The sequence below is a fragment of the Pungitius pungitius genome, chromosome 1, assembly GCF_949316345.1.
Source record: "Pungitius pungitius chromosome 1, fPunPun2.1, whole genome shotgun sequence".
Classification (NCBI taxonomy): Eukaryota; Metazoa; Chordata; class Actinopteri; order Perciformes; family Gasterosteidae; genus Pungitius; species Pungitius pungitius.
The window spans coordinates 17,040,870-17,068,822 of record NC_084900.1 but is presented as its reverse complement, the minus strand read 5'-3'; the positions used below and the strand labels follow the sequence as shown (position 1 = coordinate 17,068,822).

At 46.6% G+C, this 27,953-nt stretch overlaps 2 protein-coding genes across 12 annotated transcripts; one reads left to right on the top strand and one right to left on the bottom strand.

Annotated features, from left to right (window-relative positions):
- Positions 1–634: 634 nt before the first annotated feature.
- zgc:113278 (Translocating chain-associated membrane protein 1-like 1-like) lies at positions 635–4,966 on the bottom strand. The gene is made up of 11 exons (XM_037478342.2): positions 4,590–4,966; positions 3,949–4,009; positions 3,716–3,834; positions 2,945–3,061; positions 2,790–2,848; positions 2,418–2,502; positions 2,107–2,177; positions 1,640–1,744; positions 1,354–1,497; positions 1,056–1,216; positions 635–946 (listed from the first exon to the last, which is right to left on the bottom strand). Exons 1-11 carry the CDS (start codon positions 4,707–4,709, stop codon positions 873–875), a joined length of 1,116 nt encoding a protein of 371 aa, XP_037334239.2. The 5' UTR covers positions 4,710–4,966; the 3' UTR covers positions 635–872.
- A 4,416-nt stretch (positions 4,967–9,382) lies between these two features.
- On the top strand, positions 9,383–27,920 carry LOC119221953 (MYND-type zinc finger-containing chromatin reader ZMYND8-like). Of its 11 annotated transcripts, XM_062562718.1 has the most exons (22): positions 9,383–9,546; positions 9,661–9,892; positions 12,746–13,329; positions 14,494–14,564; positions 15,020–15,186; positions 16,433–16,654; positions 20,316–20,429; positions 20,635–20,727; positions 21,050–21,137; positions 21,218–21,288; positions 21,376–21,453; positions 21,554–21,669; positions 21,798–22,273; positions 22,372–22,500; positions 22,602–22,763; positions 22,968–23,477; positions 23,875–24,357; positions 24,476–24,615; positions 24,711–24,791; positions 24,891–24,969; positions 25,069–25,308; positions 26,728–27,920. In XM_062562718.1, the coding sequence occupies exons 4-22, from the start codon at positions 14,540–14,542 to the stop codon at positions 26,904–26,906; spliced, it is 3,453 nt and encodes a 1,150-aa protein (XP_062418702.1). In that variant the 5' UTR covers positions 9,383–9,546; positions 9,661–9,892; positions 12,746–13,329; positions 14,494–14,539; the 3' UTR covers positions 26,907–27,920. The 11 variants fall into 11 exon arrangements, with proteins under 11 accessions (XP_062418702.1, XP_037334100.2, XP_037334099.2 ...); XM_037478203.2 differs by lacking the exon at positions 12,746–13,329 and having other exon boundaries at positions 9,722–9,892; XM_037478202.2 differs by lacking the exon at positions 12,746–13,329.
- The last annotated feature ends 33 nt before the right edge of the window (positions 27,921–27,953 follow it).

Sequence of the window (27,953 nt, the reverse complement as noted above, 5' to 3'; positions counted from 1 at the left end):
CACGGCGAAAAATAAACTACTCCAACCGCTGGCAGCGGTTGTAAAAAGGCCACTGGATGCGTGTGTGTGTGTGCGTGTCTTTAACCTTGAAGCGGCATGCGTTGACGTTACCATTTCCAGACTGGACCGCAGCCTCGAACGCAGTTCGCCCCGAGTTTCCCATCGTGCAGCGAGAAAGTGTTTCACCGCATGCAGAGAGAAAACGAGACATTTCAAAAGGCGCCTCGGTCCTGCAGCGCGTCGGGTTTGTAAAAGGCAGAGGCTGTCGGATGATGGCAGTGAGGAAATCCTTCCCTTTCCTAAGGGCCGCCTTCAAGAGCACGAAAGGCTTTGTTGTTTTGCTGAATAAGGCCCAAACCTAAAATGACGACCTCCCCCCTCCCTCTCTCTCTCTCTCTCTCTCCTGTACAGTTAACCTGTACATTGACACTTCATGTTACACTACCCTAAGTCAAGTCTAACTTACCCCCCCAAGTCAAAATCCCACGGGAACCTCAACTGATGCAATGTCGAATTGGCGAAGTTTAAAAAAGACCCCGGGAGGTGATCGTAGTTTTATGCGAAAGGACACTTTGAAGTCTGTCTTGTTGAAGCATCGAACCCAACACTGGACCGCCCCCCCCCCCCCCATCCCACCACACATACACACTCCTCCCCCCTGCCCCACAGTCCCATGGCCAAAGAAACAAAGTGAATAACCATTCTACCAGACTGGGACACTGAACTCTTGACCTTTCAGAGAGCAACTGGACATAATCGGATTTGTGTAAAGACGTAATCGTCAGCACTCCCTCAGTCAGTTTATTCCTCCTCCTCCTCCTCCTCCTCAGCCTCCTCCTCCTCCTCCACCACCATCCCCTCCTCGCCCATCTCTACGAAGCTTTGCCTTTCCGCGCCCGCGGCGACGTTTTATCCTCGGACTTGGCGACGCCATTGGAGGCACCTCCTGACAAGGACAAGAACAAGAACAAGAGCCATCAGAAACATTCACGGCGATTCCAGATGAGCAAAAAGGTGCCCAGGTGTGCAGGTGCAGATGCCCCTGGAGGCCTCACCTCTGGCCGCTTCCCTCTTGTGAGGCCTGCTCTTCGGGCTCACCGCCTTCTTCTTGGAGGCCTGGTTCTGGCTGTGCTCCCGCCACTTCTTCAACTGGAAGTTAATGAATTTCCACATCATCCAAGCCTGTGTCAGGCAGATTGCTGCCAGGCAACTCATCCTGAGGGAGGGAGGGAGGGAGGGAGGGAGGGAGGGAGGGAGGGAGGGAGCAAGAGGCATTTTAAGAACCACAAGTCAAATGGATTTGGCCCCACGGCTTTAAAGGGGGGTGGGGGGGGCGCTCCTGTTCATGCTTGCCTTATTGTGAGCACGTTGAAGTTGCCGCTGGCGAGGGAGAAGCCCTGGTTCTCCGTACGGGGGAGCCCGAAGCCGAAGGTCAGGACCGAGAGGGTGAGGGTGAGGAGGCGGGCGATGACGAACAGCAGCGCCCACAGAGTGAACCTGTACAGGAGGAGACGCAGGCTGAGTAAGGCGTGAACCCAGATAGTCCCGATTCAGAAGTTAAAAAAGGATCCCGCTTCACGCCGCAGCGGACCGCATGTCAGGCATCAGGTGTTATCAGGAGCGCGGCTGGAGGCGGTACCCTTTCTGCTTGTTCTCGTCGCTGAAGTAGAAGAGGCGCGAGGCGTGGAACAGCAGCTCCACCAGGTAGTGGGGGACCAGCAACACCAGGCCCAGTCGGTGGAGGCTGCACACACACGGGACGCAGACGGACAGAGAACAACGTGAGGACACCCTTCCATGACGGGGGAGGGTGATTATCAGGAGATTATCAAAAAGAAGGGACTCTGTTTTAGATGAGATTAGTTCTGGTCGGGAATACATTTTTTTTTTAAAGCTGTTGTGGCCCACAGCTGGAAATAGTTTGACACGTTAAAAGTAGAGGAAAACTCAGCTGGCCTGGGATGATCTTTATGTGTGATACAATAAAAGGAAAGTCAAATACCGAGCATCACTAGAAGGAAAACCATTATGTACTTATTTATTATAACATTGATTATGAAATATATATATATATAAAAAAATGTGTCACGAGAAAGTGTCACTTACTTTAAGACGTAGGCACCGGCGATGTGGACGACGTAAAGGCAGATGTAATAGAGCTGACGGGGGATGTCCTCCTGGGGAAATGAAACAAAAGGAAGGGAGTTTGTGTCCGTGGCTGCAAACAATAAATCAACAAGACACGTCCATCGTCCAACAAAACCTCAAATCAAACAGCCGTTTGGTTTCATTCTTGCTGTGGTGTAAGTGCTGCAGGTCTCTGGTCGATTAAGACACTTTCTTAAACTTAAAAAACACGCCATCGTCTTTGGATGCAAGCGGGTTCACATATTTTTTTCGTTTTCCAGGAGCCTCACCTTGCGTACTTTTTGAAAGTACAGCTCGGGAAGCGCGTGGAGCCAGTAGGCAATTTGGCAAACGTAGAAGAACTTGACCTGAAAACTGGACAGAGGACATGGCGTGCGGCCGAGGTGAGAGACGGCCTGCGGGTCGTTACATCATAGTTACATCATAGCGATAATGAGAGAAATAGGAAGGACACAGGCGCTCCTATTTAAATATGACATTAAGCTTCCACTGTGATATGGACATTTGACAGAAGGTAGCAAGATGATTCACAACGAGTTAAAAAAAAAAAAAAAAACGCTTTGTATATTTTAAAAGAAAGCCCAACATATTTTCTTTACAATTGGAATAAACTGAGATGTTGTGATGGCGGCTCCACTTACACCATGTGAGTGTGTGGGTAACCCTCCCATAAGAAAGTAGGATTTGTTGCAAAGTCCTCCTAAAAAAAAAAGAAAGAGACACGGCGTAAGATGGAGCATCACAGGGGCGGGGACACTCTGTCTCAATGACCCCTGACCCCTGCCCCCCCCTGTACCGCCGTTAGAATGCTGCCGCCCCAGATGAAGGAGAACAGATAGAACGTCGCCAGTTGTCCGGACTCGTTGAACTTGCTGTGTTTGGTTTTGGACAGGTGCAACTTCCTGTTCATTTTCTGAAATTAAAACAGATATCACACACAGGGAGGGGGAAAGAAAGTGTATTTTTCATTTTGAAAAGTACGAGTTTTGAAGTATTCACGTCTCATTTTAACAGAGGGGTGTCTCTATCAGGTCAGTCCTGTGTGGCCCTAAAACCCAAACATGAGGCACCTGTGCCCCGGCTACGGAACTGCAAGGGAGGGGACTTCTCAAAGGGGGCCGGTGCGTAGGATCGGTGGCCCTCAGGTAGCTTAAAAAAAAACCTGCCGAGTACGTAGATATGAGAGGCTCATTCAAGTGAAAACACAATGATGCTTAGAATTAGATAATTATACAAGGCTGCCAATAAATCCCCATGAATCTGAGAAATATTACGGTAATTTCAAATGCTCAGACAGTTGTATTTTAAGATGGGAAAGTTTTCTTAAAGAAAACCTCTGAGGCAAACTTCTCTTGTTCGGTCCATAAAAAAGGAGTTTTATTTTTGGAATAAAAATACTCCTTTCTCGACCCGACCCGCCAATAAGCGGCTGAAGATGAGACTCCTTTCTCTTAACGAGAGCCGACATCAAACACACACACGGCGTCACCAGAAGCGCGGACATCTTCAGTGACAACGCTCCCTGCAGCAGGACGGACACTAAATATCAAGATGTCGGTGCACTCACGTCGAGGATGTACTCTTGTATCAAGGCGTGAAGGATGACCGCGATGAGAAGGTAGAAAAACACGGTGGCCGCATCCTTGGGGCCGTACTGGTACAGGTTCACCGGGTCACTTTTCTCGTCTGCAAAACAACATAAAAAAAAGAGAAAACAGCAGTTAAGTGCGGAGGGTTCATTTAGGAAAATCCAACTTCAGAAATGCAATATTACAAGTGGACCCGTAGACATCCGCTCACCGAGAACTTGCGTCACGTTGTACTGGACCGTGATGAACATGATGGCGAACTTTGCTGTGACCTGGAACGCAGCAGAGAGAAGACTTGGGGTCAACCGGAGGTGGGGACGTGTGCACACCCTTCCTGTGTACCCTGTCCCGTGATACCTACGCTCAGGTGTCAATCAGGCAAAATATATAATATATAATATAATACAAAATATAAAAAGGTATATATTATAGGTAGAAGTGTATTGGGCCAAATGTGATCCATTTTTGGGGGGGTGGGGACAGGTCAGTGTTTTTTTTTTCTTTCTTCCATTCAGTCAGCTGATCCGTCCAGCCAAAAAGGGAGGCTGCTGATCGGCATCCCGAAACCTTGCTGCCAAGAGGCCACATGCATTGATTTCCCACGGAGGCGAAGCACTATCCGACTGGATAAATGGCCCGTAAAGGCTGCGCCTCCTCGCCATCTTCTTTGGCGATCAGTGAGACACACGAGAAAGGGGGGAGAAAGAGAGAGAGAGAGACCAGTGCTGGCTGTCATGTCAGCTAACGATAGCTAGCAGCAGCTAGCATCACTCGCGCTAAATCGCAGCTTCCTGCGGGTCCTCCAGAAAAAGAGCAACACGAATACTGAAATGAAAATAAATCCCACAGTACCTCGAACATCAGGCCGAGGAGGATCACCATCGCCAGACACGACACCATGTCGGCGTGGTTCTGGATCACAAACTCGTGGCTCAGCACCGGGGGGATCTTGTTCTTCTTGCGGAACCCCATGGCTCACAGACGCGGCTCTCGACTTCTCTGGCTCCGGGGCTGCCCTGCTGCGCCCCCCCCCACCAACCCCGCAACCACAACCACAAGCACCCGCCCCCCTCGTCACTGAGTCTTGGCGCTAGCCGCACTGGGTCGCTGTTTGCCTGGGTGTGGGGGTGGTGTTAGCCGCTCCGCGCCGCTTTGCTAGTAGTCATCAACACCAAAAACGCTACATCACAACACCTACTTTCTCTTTTTTTCTTTTCTTTTTCGTTTAGCCCCTCCCGGTTTTTTAAAGTCAGCTGGCAGGCCCCTCCCACTTTAAAAAAACCCATTCATGAACCGCCCAGTGTCACTGACGTGGAGGGAGAACCCGGACCCGTGTTGCGTTCAGGGACTCCACGTAAGCGTCGGCTTTTTCCAAGTCACAAAACAATAGACGTGACCACGAGAGACTAATGGTGCATTGTGTGGGGTATTTCCGCACGATCTGAAGTTACAGGCCTGTCGGATTATACATCAGATTCTACGGAATAATCCACTAGAGCCTCAGGATTATGGTAATGTCATTATTTTAAATATATTTGAAAATTCACACCCCTATAGTACAATATCTTTCAAGACAGCTCCTGAATTCCCCCAAATGTATTAACATTTAAAAGGTTTCTGAGTCAAATTATGGTTTTATGACCTTTAAAATTATAGTTTTATAGAAATACATCTATTTCGTTGCATCCTCACAATGAACTCATGGCTGAATAAAACAGTGCTTCATAAACTATTTCAAAACATACATTTGTTACCATGAGGAATAATGTTGGGGTCAGGTTTGAGGCCTTGCAATATAAGGAGGAGTTTCTAAAAACATATATAAGATAACTTGTGCAATGGAATCATCAATCATTTCACTTTTTATAATTGCTAACTTTCATTGTCAAATATAGTGTTCAATGCAACTGTTTATTAATTCATTTTTTACATGTCAATGAAATCAAAACAACTTCCGCTCTCAAGCTTTTTTTTAAATGTATTTGTCCCCAGTGTTGGGAAAGTTCACAGTTCCAACTAGTTCAGTTCTTTTTTTCCATATGTTGCTGCAAGCTATTATTTTTCAAAATTATTGCCACAGCCCATATAGAACCACAGACAGCAGTTATTCTCAGTTTTAACACACACAGTTTTAACACTGAAGTTATGCATCAGATTTAATCTTCATATCTAATTTTGAATCCTTATAAAATAAAGAATAAAAACACGACAGTTATCATTAAGGTGCAAATATTTGCAAAGAAAGGTCAGATTCCTCCCATCCTCACCGACTTTGTCGGTAACTTCATAAAACTCTTAAATTATTATACGCCGCCTCTTTGCTACACGCAGCTGTCGCCTCCATGCATTTTTTTTGATGACGCAAGCGTCGGTGCGACACTGGAGGCTGGTGTTGCCAGATTGGGTGTTTTTTCCGCTACTACTAAGGCGCGTTTACGGTGTGTTTTCTATAGAAATCTGGCAACCTATTGAACGATGTTAACCTGAAAGAACGTGCCGTTCATAGACACCAGAATGAACGAGTTCACAGTAACGTTCATCGGACATTATACAGTACGTTCAGTTCACGTTCGCCCAAAATATGAACGAGTTCATGAACTATCGTTCAATGAACGCGTTCAGGCACAACACTGTTTGTCCCAATGGTTTTCTTAAAGGACTTGCTTGTATGTAATGAAAACTAATTGTAGAATTTAAGTTTTTTAAGTGCTTTTCTATGCTGTATGCTTGTTACATTTGAGTACTATTATTTGTGTACTGAGGTTTTAAATGTAATGGTACCCAACAATTTGGGTTTCGGACATCTAAGTTAAGAGTAGGGGAGAGCGGGGCATGTTGTCACACTTTTCACACTGTCTAACATTTAGTGAGCACCATACAACACAAATGTCATACCAAATGAAAGAAGGAAGTCTTGGGCACATATGTTGTATTCATAACATTTTCATATCTTATCTGATTATAGAGTTGTATACTGTAGAATAGAGATAGTGCACTTGAGACAACTTGCCCCATCGGGGGGGTATGTTGTCACAATATATTATCTAAAAATGAGCACAACTACTTAATTGTGAATATAGATTTTTTTTTTTTTTTTTTAATTTTATTTCAAACCAGAACTAGAAACATAAACTATTCTCCCTGGAGAATCTGGAAAAACAATTATTCAAATCCAAACAATACACCACTTAACTTTGCTGGAGATAACTTGATTAACTTAACCTCTGAACAAAACAGACACAAGTCACAATTCTGGCACACATAAATTGCCTGGCCGGAGCTACAATCAGCATGGGCCCAATTGTTGCATTCAACACATTTCACCCAGGTCTCCTTTGGACGACTGTTAGAAAATGGCTCAACACAGACTAGGCAGAAGCACTCTTCGTCAGCTGATGATGACTCTTGGTTATTTCTTTTTTTTATCTGCCTTGTTCTTTGTAGGTCCAGATTTTGACTGTCTCTGTTGCTTCCCTTTCTTTTGGAACTGCTTTTTGAGAGATTTATCCTTATTCTTTTCTATTTCTAGTTGCTGCTTCACTGGCGTGTCAGTAAGAATTGCTGATTTGCGTCGTTTTCTTCCTTTGCTGGCTTAGGGTTAGGTTCCTTTGCTCCTTACTTCCTTCCTTCAAAAACATTATAGCAATTACAAATAAATTAGCCTAATATCACATTTTTTTGAGAATGTTCAATGTGTTTATTTGTACAGGGGCAAATTGTCACATGTGACGACTTGCCCCAAAGTCAGTGAGACAACTTGCCCCAAACTGACATGTGTGTTAATGTTGGCTACATCTCAAGGTTAGCTTAACATACTACTTTAGCTAAGGTATCAAAAGACTCGAAAATGTCTCCTCTATTTTGTGCAAAATCATTATTTTTAACATTCATATATAACAATGTTGTATTGCATAAAATGTAAAGTGCAATTTTTTTACTTTTAAGCAGAAAAATAAGAAAATTGTGCTAACCTCAGATTAGAGTGACCTTGACCACATGTGAACTAGAAGTTGACTATAGAAGAAGAAGTCACACAAAGTGGCTATTTGATTTTTGAGATAGCCCCTCTAGTGTTGGAGTTATGACGAGTGTGACAACTTACCCGTGAGACAACATGCCCCGCCCTCCCCTACTCGGTAAATACTATATATATATATATATATATATATATATATATATCAACATTAAGGATTGATATATAATGAACTATCCAAAGGTAGATAACTTAGTAACCAGTTGTTTATTAGTTTCACCGAATCGAACCAGTGACCCATAGTTGAGAGAAGGGTCCAGACTTCACTTATTATTGGTAATTTATTTCACCTCTGTAGCTTAAACTGTTAGGTTGCTAAGAGCAGAAGCTACCAGTTGTTAGCTGGACAAGGAGAGCCAAGCTCCGGCAATCATTAAGACGGTGGAGGCGTTTTCGTGTGTCCTTACTGGTGATTTTACGGAGCGAACCTGCAGTCAGGTAATTAGTCTTAACGCGGTGTTCAAGCTACACGGCGTGAACGTTTTTATTCCCCTCAAACAGCCGGGCTAATTCATCAACCATTTTTAAAAGTTGTGCGCGCCAAACAAGAGAAAGCGTTGTTAAAAAAAAAAATACGCAGGTGACAGCTGCACTGAAGTTACATTTTTGCTTTATCTATGGCGTTGATAGCACGAGCGGTTTATCCAGCGTTGGAGCTAACGTCATATTGGTTTAGTTATCGATATATCAATGGGCTTGGCTACCTACATCATGTTTAAGAAAACACTTTGTGTTATCTACCGCTAAAGGTCACTGTAAACCAAGTTTACTGCGCCACTATACTGTACGATGAGGCTTATTAACCCAGTAGGAAGGAACACTTCCACTGCCCGGCTAGCTCAGTCGGTAGAGCATGAGACTCTTAATCTCAGGGTCGTGGGTTCGAGCCCCACGTTGGGCGCACATCCTTTTTCGTTCTGTAATGGCATCGCAACGAGAACTTTTGTGACCAATGCCATTACATTTAAGGTTTGTTACGTTTCCTTGGCTTATACAGTGTGTTATATTTGTTGGTTTTGTAATGGATGGCATTGACTTAAATAACTTAAATTCATAGAATTGTAAACTCCTTTCAATATAACACATGCCAACAATATCAAGTGCAGCCATACTCAAAAGCTGATTAAAAAGAGGGGGGTGAAAAGAAAACTTAAAAATAACAATAAAAACATTGTTCTAATGGCAGGGTTATTATACAGTATTTGGATTTTTTTTAATCAGTTCTTTTTTTTGTCAAATAAACAACAAAAAACTAATTTATACCCTTGTGTTTAATGATTTATTATCACTGTTGAAGAGGAAACACCTCCTCAAACTTTATATAAAGCTCTACAGTGTTCAAATGTAGACATTCCTCCCTATGGAGAAGGAGGAAACCAGGAAAATGTCTGCCTTTTCTTTACCATATTTATCTCAACGCAGGATTGATTTGTGTGTTTGTAAACACTCGCTCGTCTATTATAAGTAACGTGTGATATGAAAAGGCATTGCCTGCTTAAAACTCAAGCTTTTTTCCCTCTTCTCATTTTTTATAGCAAGCCAAACTGCCTAAATAGGTGAGGAGATACAGCCTCTTCTTTCTGTGGGAAAGAGGGAGGGAGGAGTTTAAACAAAGGCCCTCTCCACATAAAAAAACATGGAGGCTTGTGCAGAGAAGCCGTGGTGTCCTGCTCCTCACAGACTACATGCTGCCATCTCCACTTCTAAAGCCTCCAAATGAGACAACTACGGCCAGGTTCTACACGTGGAAGCTTCAAACACTGTCACGTTGGGTTGGTACGTCCAGAATACTCACGCTGATGGTGTCGTTTTGTGGTTTTAGGCCTAGCTCTCGCTGCTTATTTTTTTCTATTTTTTTTTTCTTCCTTCCCCTGTCTCTGACACTCACAGTGCTGCCCCTGCCTGCACCGAACAAAGATAATTACTCAGGAAACATTTCGGCCAATCACAGGCGGCCTTGCATCCAGCCTGCGAGGAGAGCGACCAGTCAGGATCCGGCTAACATCACTCGGGCCTGAACGCCTCGCCTGAAGAGCGGAGCCTTTCCCCCCGGCTGAGAGTGTCCTCCATGTTTCATAAGTGTTGACATAACAGTGTGTCAGGCAGCCATGCATCCACAGAGGTAAGCTCTGTCTTTTTTCTGATAGCAACATGGCTTCCTTCTTGTCGTTGTGGTGACTTGTCGGTTTCTCATGACAAATGTGCAGACCTTAAAGAAGGAGGGAGAGAAAAAAAATCTGTTTAGTGTGCAGGAGGAGGAAAGAGGAAGAAGAGGGGGAGGAGCTGGGGCGGACTGGAGGCCTCGGCAGGCCTCGCCGCTCCACAGGGCCGAGGAGGGTGGGGGGTTGGGCAACGACTCTCACCCTTGCTCTCTCTCTCTGTGTCTCAGGGTCACATGGGTGCCCCAGACAACCCGGCCGCCATACAGGAGGCAGAGCGCCACCATGGCAAATTCTTTTCCTTTAATATATTTAATGCAAAGGGGAGTTAGAATTACAAAAACATGGCAACTCCCTTCTGTTGTGTGAGTCCTGTGTTTGCAGCCTGGCAGAGAAAGAATGGGGGATGGGCAACGGGGGAGGAGGAGGAGGAGGAGGAGGGTGGGTGTTGTGTACGCTTTTGTAAGTGGATTGGCTGTGTGCTGTTTTTCTCGCGTGTCACGCCAGGCCGGGGGGGGGGGGGGGGGGCAACAGACGTACTCGTGAGGAGGACAAGGATTGTCAGGGCACGACCTAAAAAACTGTTCAGTAAAAATAAATTGAAAGCAAAGGGCCGTGGGGGATGATTGGAGTTTGTTCGCTCCACGCGGAGGAGATACGTTAAAAACAAGCCTTTTGGTGGCAGGGCGATCCTCTTCCAGTTGGCTCTTTGGGACGGGGGGGGGGGTTATTTCTAATTCCGTCGGTGGGCCTTGAGTTTTGGCGGCCCGGGCTTTGCCCTTCTCTGCAGACGTGTTGTGAAACCGCTTCCTCCACTCTCCAGTCGTCACACACACACACACACACACACGCACACACACACACACACACGCGCGCGCAGTGGCCATTTTGTGTTGTAGAGAGCTCTTCTTACAGAGCAGACTGCAGGGACAGAGGAACAGCATGAGACCTATCAGGTTTTTACACCATGTGTGTGTCTGTGTACGTGTTGTTTGCATATACTGCAATATTTTCTGTTATGGTATTGTGTGTTTTTCACACGTAAGAGACATTAGTGAGATACAGATTTTGAAAAAGCATTTATATCATGACGTTTTATAATGCTTTTATGTATTTATTTTATTGTGTTTCATGTATCACCATGTCAGCAGTCTGAAGTACGTGGGTGAAACGAGGAGCGTTTTTCTTCTTTTCTTCTCAATTCAACAGCCAGAAAATAGTGGCGTTCCGATCAGTGTTCATTCCCTCACTGCTTAAAACCCCGGACCAGAAGTCAACGTGCACTGCAAGGACTTGATTCCACAGCTCCTCATGGAGCCAGAGACGCCATTGCTCCGCTGGTGTTTAGAAGTGTCGGCACTGTGTAAAAAAAGACGCTGTCGCGTTGGGACAAACAGGAGCGCGTTTAAATAGCAGAGCCACTGAGTTATGCATCACACCCACACACATAATCCCCCAAAGGGCCTGCATTCTTTTTTTTTTCTCTTTATTAAAATCCCCTCTGGTTTTAGACTGTCATAATCAAGAAGGGCAAACAAAAGTAAAGGAATAATAAAGCCTCTAATGCAGGAGGGTGTGTGTGTGTGTGGGGGGGGGGGGGGGGGATCTCTGCATTGCAGCAGAAATGCTTTTTAGGAGGAAGACGGGCGCCTGCACACTGATCGTGTAGCACAGCTGACCAATGGCGTTCCTCCCTGTCGGCCCTCCAGCCAATTGCAGCGGCGGGTGAGGTTAAAGATTGACAATCAGAGGGAGAGCAGCAGGGAGAGCAAGGGCCTTCTGGAAAATTCCACAGCCATCTTTGATTCACCCTTTTTATAAAACATCTTTCTTTGATGACAGGATATACTGTGTTGGAACAGTTTGGCACCGATCTTGTAAAGGACTCGTGCTCAAGTCGAGGATCCTCATCTTGGGCAAAGTACATTTTATTGTATGTAAAGTACCATCGCACAGCGTCTGCTTTAAACTGTTGTGTTTGTGTTGATTTCAGACAACAAAAACGAAGTTAATAGTGTCCCCCCCCCCCCCCCCCCCGTGCGTGCGGCCGTCGGTCTGATTGCCTCTCGTCCTCCTGCAAGCCCTGATCTGTCGCTCTGGGGGGGGTTTTGTGTGGCACAGTGAGTAGGATGTTTTGTGGTCCATGGGTGTTTGATCCCCCCCCCCCCCAAGAGCAGAGGGTGCAGTAATGATGTTTGCATTGAACAGCTCTCCCTCGGCTGCCCCATCGCAGAGAGGCCGCTCGTCCGTCTGGTGTGAATGAACTGCAGATTCTTTTTTAGAGTGCGGGGGGGGGGGGACACGGCTTTGCCGGGATCTCTGCTGTGACTCCACACTGACGGGCTCTGTTTCTTCAAGATGAAATCTAATTATTCAATGACAGCAGTATTTGGGGAAGGAATCCAGCAGAGATCGAAGACCTAAGAAAGAAGAAGAAGAAAAAGGGAGACTAGTGCTTCTTCTTAGTGGATTCTCTCGTGCCCCCCCCACCCCCGCCGCTGCGTTCCTCCTCCAACGCTGTGATCGGCGCCAGGAGGTCTGTCTTGACACGGCCGTGTGTTTTTCATTTTTATTTGTCAAATGTTGGACAGTAATCTCCACAGATCTCTCCCGGTGCTTCTGCACGGATGTGCCAGTGCTTGAGTCTGAGCCTCGGAGTGGTGGGGGATGGGGGAGAGGAGGTGGGGGAGGTGGGGGGGGGGGAAGAGGAGCGAGCTGTGGCCTCCATTTTCTGTGACGGGGAGAACCCTGCTCGTCTCTCAGTGGAGTGGAATCCAAAGGCATTGAGTCAGTGTTTCCTATTTTCTGTCCGTCAGGTACTGCTTGCAGAGGGGGATCCTGTCAGTGCTTCCTCGGCTCTCTGGAATATGTTCCCACAATCTGCTGCGGATTTATTTGCCTAACTCTCCCTGTGTGATGGATCACAGCTCCTGATCCGAGCGTGTCCTCTGGACCAGCATACACCTTTTTCTTTTTTCTTTTCTTTTTTCTTTTTGCTTCCTCCGTGTCGGTCACCCCGGCAGAGTGGCAGCAGTGTGTTGCCTCTTGAGCGCGTGTGCACGTCGTTCAGTGTTGTGGCACTTTGTCCCCGGAGCTCTGCCTGGTGGACGTTCTCTGCTTTCAGGGCTGTGGCACACGTAGCAGAGCGGCTCGCTTTCAGAGGGCCTCGTTTGTTCACCCAGTCCGGAACAGGAAGGCCCCAGGAGGGGGGTGTGTGTGTGCGTGTGTGTGTGTGTGTGTGTGCGTGTGTGCCATATTTTTAAAGAAACTCTGCGGCCATGTTTGACTTTTTTCTTTTCAGGCTGAGGAATTGATGCATTTCTTCTTTTTTTAAGTTTCACTCTGATGGTCCGAGAGAACAAGGACTGTATTCAGAAGAGCCTTGAAGTGTCGGTATCTGGTATGTAGTCTGGTACAAAGAATGTAATCATTGTTTAACCAAGATTGTGCAGGAAACACGAAGGTCGACTTGGTATTTACATGCGTGTAGGTTTCATAGCTGATGTGATCAAATCGAAGCTCCTTTGGGTTCTTCAGATCTGACTCATTAATCCCTTCAGGACATGTTTCAGCCTCCCTGTGTCCGTCAGAGAGCTGACATTTGATGAACTTTGTGGGGGGAATGTCTTTGTGAGGGTGGAGGAGGGGTCGTAAGGAGCATTCCTCTACTTTTTAGAAGAGAGAAGGGGGGGGGGGGAAACAAAGCTTATCCAGCAACTGTGGTTGACCTTTTGAGTCACGGCCTGTAAACCAGAGCTGCAGCCAAACGCTGTGAGCTGGTCAAGTGTGTGACTGGTCAGGGGTCCGCGAGAGGGACTTCTTCCTGGGGGGCTTGTGAATAAAGGCTACATCCTTGGAACAAGGCCCTCTGTTGATCTGAAAAAGGAGGAGCCAAATACTCAAAGACTTTCATTTATTGCCAGATTTCTTTTTTTTTTTTTTTTTTTTCATCGAGATGACAGCAAGACTGGGTGAACTGTGAAGAACCAGTTCTCGCCATTCTTCTGGTCTCTAACGGCCAGGGTCCAAATCCTGTTACTGAAGGAGCCGCAGAGTTGGCAGAAACGGGTTCTGTTGTTCATGGTGAGACTCCCATGTTCCTCGAGCAGTACTGGCCAGCCCTTTTCATGACTCCCTGAGTATCGAAGGTCTGTCCACCATTTGTTCTGAAGCAAAGCACAGCAGAGGCCAGGGGCCCTATCGGTCCACAGCCGCGTCTCTTCCTGAAGGGACAGAGTTGACGGAGCTGATACGGCACCCGTGTTGCTTAGAATATCAACTCGCGCTCGGCGGAGAACGGGAGCGTTGCCGTGGCGACCGTTGCCGTTCTCCCTTTTCCCTTTCTGAGCATAAGGGACCCATCCAGGCTAATTTGTCGCTGGCGATGTGGAGGTGGTTGTGAACTCGGTGGCGTGATGTAAGCGACGTGCCGGTAAAATGAAAAACAATAACAAGGGCCATGCAGGGTCCCCGTTGACGGGGTCCTCTGGGGGGCCCGTTGCCTAAGGTGCACGTTGTCTGATATTTTTTTTTTTTTTGCCTCTCTTCCTGGGTGGCTCTGCAGTCTGGCTGAGGAGGAGATAAAGACAGAGTCCGATGTGGTAGAGGGGATGGACGCAGCTGCACGATCCAAGGGTAAGTCTCCGAGGCCGGGCGCCTCTCGCTAAACGGCGTTGAACTGCTCGCCGCTCCGTTAGAGAACGTGAAGGTTTATCTACGCTTTCAGGGCAAAGTCTCATCGGACCGCAAAAGACAATCCAGGATGCCAGTTTGGAATTCGTGTCCAAAGTGTAAACAGTCGTGTTCTCTTGGTTTAGGGGGAGCCCTCCAGCTATTTGTTACTATAATACTATAGTATGGCAATATGAATAAGTGGCATCCTCAAGGTACTTTGTAAGATTGTGAAATTGTAAGAGCTCAGCACTGCACTTCGATTTACCAAATTTCTCAACTGGAGCTGACTTGGATTTGGCACCTGGCACCATGGCACCTGTGTGTCAATCGTCTTAACCGTTTGCCGTGAACGAGCCTGTGTCCCACCATCCCAACCTCCTCCCCCCCCCCCCCCCCCATTGTCTTTCTGCCTCCAGTGGCGGATCCTCCGGGGTCAGCAGAACGGGCGGCGGCGCCGCCACAGAAGAGAAAGGCGTCCAGTCCGACCCATTCGTCCAACGGGCACTCTCCCTCGGACACCTCGCCCAGCCCCCTCAAGAGGAAGAAGAAGCCCGGCGCCGTCAACTGTCACAGCAAAGACCAGGTGAGTGCCGCGGCGTGCTCGGCCCAGGATCCGGCGTGCTCTCAAAGGTCGTGGGGTGCGGCCTGTCCTTTCACTCCAGAGAGTGGAGCTGGCCAAGGAGACCAAGAATAAGACCATAAGACAACGTGGCGTTTTTTTCTTTTTACTCCTCAGTCTCTCAGTTAAAACGACTAAGAACAACTCATTATAGACGAAGACTTCTTTTAGCTGGTTAGCCATTTCTTTTATATTATTTTCTCTGAAAAAGTCGTTTGTTTCGTTTTACACCTGAGGAGTGCCACAAGTTGTGTTTAAAGATGAAGGTTGGGGTTATTTACTGGGTTATACTGGGACCTTTTTTTTTTTTTCTTTTAGCAAAACAAACTGGAGGCCCTGTGCACACACTGCACGGGTCAAAGTTCAATGCGTTTCTTCTTCCCTGGTCAAACACACACCTCATTGCCTGCGAGAGCACACCGATTGGGATCTTGAGTGCAGCATGCTGTTGGCTTAGAGGTGGACAAGCAGGTTTGGACGTGAGGGGCGTGTCTCTTAGGTTTGGAGTGCATTTATTGCATTTTTCACTTCGCACTCGCCTTACTCTTTTGCATATTTTTATGAATCGCCTCTGGTTGTTTGCAGTGTTTTGCACTTTGATGCAAATGTTTTCAGTGTTTCACATTCCCGAGGTGCTGAGTTAGTGCCTTGTTTACCCTTCAGTCTGTAGAACATCATTATGCATTGTCAAAGCTTTCGTAATGTAATGTTTTTATCAGTACTGTGAATGCTTTGATTGACAAATAAGCCCCAATTTTATCCCCAACTCGTATTGAACAGCCAACATAAATTTGGTGTAAGCGCCTAAGACTTAAGATATTTGGGGCTGTGAAAGCACGATGCGTCAGCTTCTACTAATCCATCCCATGTATAATCAACAGACCCATACTGTGCACTGTGTTAACTTGAAATGTGAGCTTTCTAATTACAGTACTTTGACAACAAAACAATTGGGTAACTCTTGTTTGACTCAAAGTTTAAACTGTAGCTTGACCAGATTGTTTACCTATTTACTGTAAAACATGTGTGGTGAATGACTTCCCCCCTCCCCTATGCTTCTCACTCTGCTTACCCCACCTTTTGTTATTGCTGTCTTGTTTCCGTTGCACTGCACCTTTTAAAAAAAAAAAATGTTGTACTGTGTTCTGCGTGTTTTTTTTAAAAACCGCTCCCCCTTCTGCTTTTTTTGTTTCTCTCGCCCCCATTTCAGTCAGAGCTAAGACATGGCCCCTTTTACTATATGAAGCAGCCGGCCCTCACCACAGACCCTGTTGATGTCGTACCCCAGGACGGCAGGAACGACTTCTACTGCTGGCTGTGCCACCGCGAGGGCCAGGTGCTCTGCTGTGAGCTCTGCCCCAGGGTGTACCACGCCAAGTGCCTCAAACTACCAGCCGAGCCCGAGGGCGACTGGTTCTGTCCAGAGTGTGAGGTATCTCGCAGGACGTGTATGTGTGTGTGTGTGTGTGTGTGTGTGTGTGTGTGTGTGTGTGTGTGTGTGTGTGTGTGTGTGTGTGTGTGTGTGTGTGTGTGTGTGTGTGTGTGTGTGTGTGTGTGTGTGTGTGTGTGTGTGTGTGTGTGTGTGTGTGTGTGTGTGTGTGTGTGTGTGTGTACGTACACGGGCGCGAGACTGGGGGGGGGTGTCCAGTGTCCTGTGTCGTGTGCAGCTCCAGAGCGAAGGCGCTAATCTGTGAAATCTTCTCCCGCTTTTGTCTGCGGTTGAGCCAAAGAGCTACAGGGCTCTCGTGACACCCTCAGCAGATCTGACTGCTCACACGGCACGTTCCAAAGGTGTTTGGAATTTGGATCTGCTCGCAAAATTTACTATGGATTTCCTTTAGTTGGCAGAACTTTTTTTTTTAAATGTGCAATATATATATATATATATACACTCACCGGCCACTTTATTAGGTACCCCATGCTAGTAACGGGTTGGACCCCCTTTTGCCTTCAGAACTGCCTCAATTCTTCGTGGCATAGATTCAACAAGGTGCTGGAAGCATTCCTCAGGGAGTTTGGTTCATATTGACATGATGGCATCACACAGTTGCCGCAGATTTGTCGGCTGCACATCCATGATGCGAATCTCCCGTTCCACCACATCCCAAAGATGCTCTATTGGATTGAGATCTGGTGATTGTGGAGGCCATTTGAGTACAGCGAACTCATTGTCATGTTCAAGAAACCAGTCTGAGATGATTCCAGCTTTATGACATGGCGCATTATCCTGCTGAAAGTAGCCATCAGAAGTTGGGTACATTGTGGTCATAAAGGGATGGACATGGTCAGCAACAATACTCAGGTAGGCTGTGGCGTTGCAACGATGCTCAATTGGTACCAAGGGGCCCAAAGAGTGCCAAGAAAATATTCCCCACACCATGACACCACCACCACCAGCCTGAACCGTTGATACAAGGCAGGATGGATCCATGCATTCATGTTGTAGACGCCAAATTCTGACCCTACCATCCGAATGTCGAGACTCATCAGATCAGGCAACGTTTTTCCAATCTTCTATTGTCCAATTTCGATGAGCTTGTGCAAATTGTAGCCTCAGTTTCCTGTTCTTAGCTGAAAGGAGTGGCACCCGGTGTGGTCTTCTGCTGCTGTAGCCCATCTGCCTCAAAGTTCGACGTACTGTGCGTTCAGAGATGCTCTTATGCCCACCTTGGTTGTAACGGGTGGTTATTTGAGTCACTGTTGCCCTTCTATCAGCTCGAACCAGTCTGGCCATTCTCCTCTGACCTCTGGCATCAACAAGGCATTTCCGCCCACAGAACTGCCGCTCACTGGATGTTTTTTCTTTTTCGGACCATTCTCTGTAAACCCTAGAGATGGTTGTGTGTGAAAATCCCAGTAGATTAGCAGTTTCTGAAATACTCAGACCAGCCCTTCTGGCACCAACAATCATGCCACGTTCAAAGTTACTCAAATCACCTTTCTTCCCCATACTGATGCTCGGTTTGAACTGCAGGAGATTGTCTTGACAATGTCTACATGCCTAAATGCACTGAGTTGCCGCCATGTGATTGGCTGCTTAGAAATTAAGTGTTAACGAGCAGTTGGACAGGTGTACCTAATAAAGTGGCCGGTGAGTGTATATATACTCACCACTTAATTTCTAAGCAGCCAATCACATGGCGGCAACTCAGTGCATTTAGGCATGTAGACATTGTCAAGACAATCTCCTGCAGTTCAAACCGAGCATCAGTATGGGGAAGAAAGGTGATTTGAGTGACTTTGAACGTGGCATGATTGTTGGTGCCAGAAGGGCTGGTCTGAGTATTTCAGAAACTGCTAATCTACTGGGATTTTCACGCACAACCATCTCTAGGGTTTACAGAGAATGGTCCGAAAAAGAAAAAACATCCAGTGAGCGGCAGTTCTGTGGGCGGAAATGCCTTGTTGATGCCAGAGGTCAGAGGAGAATGGCCAGACTGGTTCGAGCTGATAGAAGGGCAACAGTGACTCAAATAACCACCCGTTACAACCAAGGTGGGCATAAGAGCATCTCTGAACGCACAGTACGTCGAACTTTGAGGCAGATGGGCTACAGCAGCAGAAGACCACACCGGGTGCCACTCCTTTCAGCTAAGAACAGGAAACTGAGGCTACAATTTGCACAAGCTCATCGAAATTGGACAATAGAAGATTAGAAAAACGTTGCCTGGTCTGATGAGTCTCGATTTCTGCTGCGACATTCGGATGGTAGGGTCAGAATTTGGCGTTTACAACATGAAAGCATGGATCCATCCTGCCTTGTATCAACGGTTCAGGCTGGTGGTGGTGGTGTCATGGTGTGGGGAATATTTTCTTGGCACTCTTTGGGCCCCTTGGTACCAATTGAGCATCGTTGCAACGCCACAGCCTACCTGAGTATTGTTGCTGACCATGTCCATCCCTTTATGACCACAATGTACCCAACTTCTGATGGCTACTTTCAGCAGGATAATGCGCCATGTCATAAAGCTGGAATCATCTCAGACTGGTTTCTTGAACATGACAATGAGTTCGCTGTACTCAAATGGCCTCCACAATCACCAGATCTCAATCCAATAGAGCATCTTTGGGATGTGGTGGAACGGGAGATTCGCATCATGGATGTGCAGCCGACAAATCTGCGGCAACTGTGTGATGCCATCATGTCAATATGGACCAAACTCCCTGAGGAATGCTTCCAGCACCTTGTTGAATCTATGCCACGAAGAATTGAGGCAGTTCTGAAGGCAAAAGGGGGTCCAACCCGTTGCTAGCATGGGGTACCTAATAAAGTGGCAGGTGAGTGTATATATATATATATATATATATATTTTCAGGTGTGCGTCCATACTAGTTTTAATGGGCCTCATTATACTTTTTTGTTTCTGAGAAAGTCTCCAAGTAAAGTCTCAGGACATATTCCTACACCGCAGAATTGTTTGTTCCGGTTTCCTTGTAATGACAGATCCTATCCTCCTCTTGAATTCAAGGTGTGTTTGCCTGTTGATGGTTATCAGCAAACGCCCTGCCGATCTCCATGAAAGGGCATGACAATGAAGGGCCTTTAGCACACACACACACACACACACGCGCGCACACACAAACTGAAACGCCCGGACAAAAGGTCAAAAATGGTGAAGCAGAGCCGTAAGCAAACAACCAAAAAAACGCCAGTAGTTGTGCCGTGGAGGTACTTCTACAGGAAGTGAATGCCAAACAAGTTGTCCTCTTTATCTGTGTCACGGGTGGATGTGAAATAACTATCAAAAGTCCTGAACTGCAGGCTGTTAAGTGTTTGAGAGGTTTTCCCTATTGTAATGCTTTGCACGATTTACAGCATAAACCTCTGTCATTGAGCGCATTCGCCTGTCATCAAGTAGCACGAGCAGGCCGTAGCATTTCTTGAGAGAACCTAAACCTAGTTAACTCTGCTAGAGGACCACTGGACTACCACAAGCAAGCGATTTAACCAGGATTAGTAGAGGAATGAGGATTTAAGTGTTATAAGTTCAGTAGACAGTTGATGCAGAATGAGGTCCTTTTGGTGCATGTTCGTTTTAATTAAGGATTCATACGTGTGATTCATTATTTTAAAGATTGTATTATCGTTGCAGAAAATAACAGTTGCCGAATGCATCGAAACGCAGAGCAAAGCAATGACGATGTTGACAATAGACCAGCTCTCCTACTTGCTCAAATTTGCACTTCAAAAGATTAAACAGCCTGGGGTAAGTTTAACCATCCATCCAATTCTGTTAAAATGAAACCTTCTCTAAGTGTTCTATAAAAAAGCCCCCTATTTGTGAAGTTAAGCTGTATAAATAAGATTCATACGAATTTTACTTTGATATGGACAGATAAAGTCCAGAAAATCCACACAAGAAACCTTTTTGGGCTAAATGATCATCTTTTTTTTTTTTTTTTTTTTTTCAGACTGAGCCTTTTCAGAAACCAGTGTCTCTGGAACAGCACCCGGATTATGCAGAGTACATTTTCCACGCCATGGACCTATCCACTTTAGAAAAGGTAATATTGTTTGATTTTCTTTTTTGTGAACATAAAAATGGTAAAAGAAATCTACGAAAGTCCTTTAAAGAACAGAAACGGTTGGTTGAGCAGGAAGAGGCAGCAAACGCCTCTAAAGTCTTATTGGCAATACGTGTGTATGTTTGTGTGTATCTACTGTGTATATGTAGCATATATATAAATACATTAAACAAGAAACCTATAGAACAAATGTTGTCCTGGGATACAGACTTTCAAAATTGTGGACCAGTTCATTAAATGTTTCATCTTTTCAGTGAGGTATTTTGTCATTAATTTCATTATTTCACTTTTTTTTTAATAGAATATCAAAAAGAAAATGTATGGCTGCACTGAAGCCTTCCTTGCTGACATGAAATGGATCTTACACAATTGCATCATCTATAATGGAGGTAGGCCTTTTCAACACGTATCAGACATCCCCTTAACCTCCCACTCTGCTGATTAACAATAACAAGAATGTGACTTTAAGGTGACTATATTTCAGGTAATCACAAATTAACAGCAACCGCAAAAGTCATCGTCAAGATTTGTGAACACGAGGTAAAGAATATTGTGATATGAACTTATAGCAATGGCAAATATTGTGTTAAATGTGTCTGATTTTTATGTAATTGAATGTTTTTGTAGATGAATGAGATTGAGGTGTGTCCAGAGTGCTACCTGTCTTCAGTCCAAAAAAGGGACAACTGGTTTTGTGAGCCATGTGTAGGTCCTTACACCGCCTCGAACACATTGACGCACATTAGTTGCGCTTTCTGATCCGTGAGGTTTTCAATCACCGTTGCTGCTTCGTCCCCCCCCGTAGAGTCCACCCCACCCTCTGGTCTGGGCCAAGCTCAAGGGCTTTCCGTTCTGGCCAGCGAAAGCACTTCGGGACAAGGACGGGCAGGTAGACGCGCGCTTCTTCGGGCAGCACGACAGGTGAGCGGAGAGCCTTCGATGCGTCTCGGAGGATCCAAAGCCATTTCGGAACGAAAACCCGATCCCCTGATCGACTAATTGTCGCGGCCGTTGTAATTCAGTGGGCGTTTTGTCGTGCTTGAATGCAGGGCCTGGGTCCCCATCAACAACTGCTACCTCATGTCCAAAGAGATCCCTTTCTCCGTGAAGAAGACCAAGAGCATTTTCAACAGTGCCATGCAGGAGATGGAGGTTTACGTGGAGAACATTCGCAAGAAATTCGGGGTGTTCAACTACGCGCCCTTCCGCACCCCCTTCACACCCAACAACCAGCTCCAGATGCTGCTGGACCCCTCCAACCCCGGCGCCGGCACCGTGAAACACGAGAAACCGGACAAGCTCCGCTTCAACTTTGACATGACGGCGTCCCCCAAGATGGTCCTCGGCAAGACTTCCACGCCGAGCGGCATGGGTCGTAGGGTCTCGATGACGGACATGCCCCGGTCCCCCGCCAGTACCAACTCCTCGGTCCACACGGGGTCCGATGGGGAGCAGGACACGGAAAAGCCCGGCAGGAATCCGGCCTTCCACTACAGCACCGGAGAGGAATCAATGGACTGTACCGGTAAATGGACACTGATGCTTCTATGACGACGGGTCACGAAATGACGACGTGAATGGGGGTTTTTAGTTTTTAAACTGTTTTAACATTTATCATCACAGCATCTCCGGTCTCGGGGAAGACTGGTCCTGCAGGCAACGCGTCAGGCAGCCCGAAGCCCTTTAACCCGGGACTGGTGCCCAAGCAGGAGAGGGCCGCCGGCACAGGTGGCATCCTCAATCTAAACCTGGGTCAGTTCCAACAGAACAAATGTACTGTGATGACGATGTTAGAAAGAATCACTGCAATGTCGGCTTGTGCTTGTACTGATATCAAACGTTTCACCCTTCAGATCGGGTGAAGGCTGAGATGGACCTGAAGGAGCTGAGTGAGACCGTGCAGCAACAGCAACAGCAAAATCAGCAGCAACAAGGAGCGTCTGCTTCCCTTCCCACCCCAAAGAGACCCATCAGGAGCCTGGACAAGACCATTGAGAGCTGCAAGGCACAGCTCGGTACACATTCAATCATCTGCTTATTCTATACAAAATAGAAATATTAATGTTCAAAGTTAAATATTAAATGTACCCCAAAAAGCTGATGCATGTGAATATCAATCAAAGTGTCGCTTCGACTGTGTTTGGAAACAATCTATTTAGCAATACTTCTAACTTTTTTTTAAATGCCTAAGAACCAACAACCTACGTTTCTCCTTCCAGGGATAGACGAGATCTCTGAAGACGTGTACAAAGGTGTGGATCATAGCGACTCGGACGACTCTGAGAAATCCGACTCGAGTGACAGCGAGTATCTCAGTGACGAGGAGCACAAGCCAAAGAACCCGACCCAGGACGAGCACGACAAGGCCGACCGGAAAAGGCCCAAAGCAAACACGGACGGAGAGAACAAGGAGGGGGTTGCGGGGAAAGCGGCTAAAGCCGCCTCGGAACCTCAACCCAAAGACAAGCAGGGCGCCGGGGTCCCCGACCGGGGCCCCCAGGATAAGCCGAGAATGCCCCTGACGCAGCCCCCAGCCGACAAACCCAAAGCCCTAGAGGAGGGTCGAGCAGCCGCGGCTGCCGCGGCGGAGCAGGACTCTGATTCTGAGAGGGAGCTGGTGATCGACCTGGGAGATGAACACGGGGGGCGGGACTCCAAGAGGGCGAGGAGAGAGCCGGGAGCCACAGCGGCTAAAACCGTCAAAGAGCCCAATGTTGCCAAGCTGGAAGGTGAGGCCTTGCACATACTGGGTCCGGGTGTCTCCTGTGGTCCTCAGTGTGACTCGTGTCTTAGTTAGTTAGAGACCACTGGGAGGACATAACGCCCCTGAAATGTCTCCACACAAAAGAGAGAGAAGGGCACTAAGCGTCCAAGTTTTTTAAAACTTTTTATTCCAATTTTCAGTCTGTCTTGCCAAAATGTACATGGGTCATTACCCATATATTCTAAGCCAAGTTTCATCACATATTTTGTGAAGTGTATTTTTTGAGCCACCTTTGAAAACCTGTTAATGGTCGGTGGGTGAACATCATCAAAAAACGCTTAGTTAAATTCCACATTTAGCCCTCTTGGGCTCAAAGGGCTCAATTTACACACTTATGGGGACATTGTTTATTTTCTGTTCAGGTAAAGCGCCTTCATCTGCTGCAGCGTCAGCCGCTCCGTCCCGGGAGTCCGCCCCTGACCCCAAGGAAACTTTGCAGCACGCCATCCCGGCGGCCCTCAACCTGGTTTCCTCCGCGGCCTCTGCTCAGCCCGCTGCCACCACGGCAACCAGCGGCTCCCCCGGCGCCCCGTCCCCGGCCTCCGCCTCGGTCTCCGCCACGTCCCCGGTGCCCGCGGCCGCCAAGAAGCAGCGCCCCCTGCTGCCCAAGGAGGCCGCTCAGGCCGTGCAGCGGGCGGTGGTTTGGAATCCGACCAAGTTCCAGACGTCGTCTCAGAAGTGGCACATGCAGAAGGTGCAGCGGCAGCAGCAGCAGCAGCAGCAGGGAGAGCAGTCGCCGGGGGAGGCGGCGGCCCAGAGCCCGGAGACGCGCAGCCCCAAGCAGCTGGCGTCCCAACAGCAGAACTCCTCGAGCAGCCGCTATCAGACCAGACAGGCCGCCAAGGGTACATGCGACGGCAGCGTGATCGGGCATCTGAACGTGAACGAAAGAGATGAAATGTGCACTGACGGATGTATTGTCCCCTCCCCCCTCCTCTACCCCGACCCTTGGTGCCGATGCAGGTCAAAAAGACGTGCCCCAGGGTGCTTCCTCCTCGTTGGCCGCTGCCCAGGCCCCGACTGGCGGCTCCTCGTCAGGAGACGTGCAGATCCCTACAGGCTCAGCGGAGGTGGCTGCGGATATAGCCAAGTACACAAACAAAGTAATTTTTACTTTCCATTAAATAATTAAGCCTTTTTTTTATTAAACCTGTTGGTTAACCTCACATGCTTTCTGTTTTGCAAAAAAAATCTATAGATGATGGACACGATCAAAGGGACAATGACCGAAATCTACAACGATCTTTCCAAAAGCACATCAGGAAACACAATTGCAGAGGTGAATTCTGGCATGCAGAGCGATGCTTTTTTTGTTGTTGTTTTAAACGTTTCATAGTGATACTCGGCAAGTGCTGATCTCCCTGTGATTTGGCCACAGATTCGACGGCTAAGGATCGAGATCGAGAAGCTCCAGTGGCTGCATCAGCAGGAGTTGTCCGAGATGAAGCACAATCTCGGTACGAGTCGACGTACCACAGACCCGGCTTTTTAAATGTTTTTATATATGAATATTTATGAACACACACACATATGACATCGGTTTTCTCCACTTGCAGAGCTGACCATGGCCGAGATGAGGCAGAGCCTGGAGCAGGAGAGGGAGCGCCTGGTGGCTGAGGTGAAGAAGCAGACGGAGGTGGAGAAGCAGCAGCTGGTGGACGAGACCAAAAAGAAACAGTGGTGCGCCAACTGCAGGAAGGAGGCCATCTTCTATTGCTGCTGGAACACCAGCTACTGTGATTACCCCTGCCAGCAGGCCCACTGGCCAGAACACATGAAGTCCTGCACACAGTCAGGTAATATGTCCACACTCACAGCACACTAGTGGTCAAGAAGAGGATGTGAACGTGGACAGAATGCTTTGTGTCGAGGGCAGTGATGCACAAAGTCGCCGCGTAACGGTTATTAACGAAAAAAACTGGCAAATTTTAAATACCAAAAGACATTAAATTAACATCAGAGACCAAAACTATACACTAAAGTATTTTACTGTTTGTTATTTATTATTTAAAGTGGATATTAGAGGCAGGGTGACGGTATTTTACTGCTGCGTTTTTCTCAGTGTGAGCACTTCCCCAGTTCAGTGTTTTCTGTTGCAGATGAGTAATAAATCCCCAAGTACTGTGATCCAAACTGATGTGTTACTTGACATGAAAGACACATGTTGGTAAAGTTACCGTGTAATACACTGTCGAGGATTATACATTATGTTTTCTCTGCCATGGGGAGGAAGAATTCTCCTGGTGTTAACCAGATTTGTTAAAAATTCAAAAGTTTTTGTACTTTAATGTCTGACTTTTTCTTGTGTATTATTAAACATATATAATTCTAATTTCCTTGTTGCTTTTTTGAAATAGTAGATTAAAGCTTTATATAGGAATAACCCTTTATGAAGCCATCACTATATCCTGACATGAGTCAGATAATCGAGGAAGAATCCGCTTCCTCATCTTCATTTTTAAGGCACTAAATGACATTTGAAAGATTCCACGTGAAGAAAAACAACCAATCAGAGCGAAGGAGTCTGATGCATCTGTCAATCACTGTCAAATTCAATCAGCCTGCAGCACTGATCAAATATATGAATCAATAATCACTTACTGTATTGCAGATATAGCCCCTCAAATGTTTATGAAATACGTATTAGTGAACGCTTTACTTTGGCCTTTCCTTCAAAAGTTCATATAATTGGTTTTAGCTCGTGCTTATTTTCAAATGGCAGCTGGATGACAAACCTTCATGAAGATTTGGGACAATATGCTAAGAAATATATTTTTTACTACTTAACTGTGTCCTTAAGAAGGTTAGAATTTGTCTGAGACCATCTCCACTCACTGATGTGAAATTCATTTTATTCAGGTGGGTTATTTTTCATTGATTGTTTTGATACAGGCTACTGCATTTAAATTAAACGGGGAAATGGAAATTTCAAGGCTTCTCTGCTTTCTATTTACATACTAAAGCATCTTGCAATAAATGTAAAATATTTAATGGATGTGACATTGTTCCTCTGATGAGCCCAGCCTCTCTTCATCTCAAGCACTAAATCCATAAAAAGTTCATAAATGTATCCTGTCAACTGAAAAAGTATGAATTTGTTATGTCTAATACAGATATAAATACTGCCTCTCTCTACCTGTGCGGGTTTAGAAGAGGCAAATTATGCCGACAGGGTGTCCACCGTTTCAGTTCACATTTCTGTTTTCCCCTTCCAGCCACGGCGCCGCAGCAGGACCCAGAAGGGGAGTCCAACTCGGACCCTTCGGCCAAAACGTTGAGCCTCTCCCCCCCCAAGCAGAGCCTGCCCTCCGGAGCCGGGCCCTCGGCGGACAAAAGCAACCCGCCGGCGTACACCGACAAGAGCAAGGACGGCGCCGGCGTCACTGTGACCTAACGGCGACACTACACGGAATCTGGCGCCCCCCCCCCCCCCCCCCCTTTGCTGCGGGGTCAAACCTGGTGCTTGAAGGCCTGCGGCGTTGCGACACACACCGTTTTTGTGCTCTTTCCATTCCCATGTGTGTGCGTCTGTCTGCTGCACTTCTTTTGTTGCTGTTGTTGTTGTTGTCGTTCCATCTCTCATTCGCAGTTTTCACACAAGTCGCTTGGGTGGATTCACAATGTGAAAGTAATGTGTTGAGAAATAAAATGTGAGGTTGTATGTTTGCATTCTGTAGTTTTGTTGTAGCTCTGTTACCACTTTGTTTCACGTCTGAACAAGATTGTATCGACCCACAGAATATTTACTTTCCAATGCTGCTCTTAAGTACTTACTTGCTGTATCATTTAGTGGATTTATCTCAATATTGTGAGACAAAACACCACCAACAGTTGCTTTTCATTCATTATGGTGCCATGAGAAGTATGTTGAGTTATGCAAGTTTCATCTTTGTCCACTTATTGTCAAATGAGATATTTTTGTTAATGCAAGTCATGCAGTAATGCAATATGTAACGTTTTCAACTTTGTCAGCGGGGGCATTTTTGGCTCATACCAACTTTGTTTTGTTGTTAAACATTGTATAGACCTACATAAAACAAATTTGTGATTTATAAGAAGAAAAATTACTGAAAAATGTCAACTGTACAGTTTTTGTAAGAAAATACCTGAACAATATTTATAGTGTTATGTTTTTATAGTATGTTTGTTTATAGTGTGTCTTAAAAAAGAAGAAAAAAACATGGAAAATAAATTACTTCAGATGAATGTCAGCTCTAAGTGAAGCTTCTGTTTAACTTGTGATCCAAATCTGGCCTAAAGACTTAGAAATGGTCAGGAATAAATAGAAACTGCATTCTGGCCGAGCATGATGTCCTGTGCGCATGTCTGAATTGAGTTTGTGTTCGTGTTTACATATTGTACATACAATAAATGGACTCGTGGAGAAAACAAAGTGGTCCGATCACGATTCACTCGGACCTCGCTCTCTCTCTCTCTACGG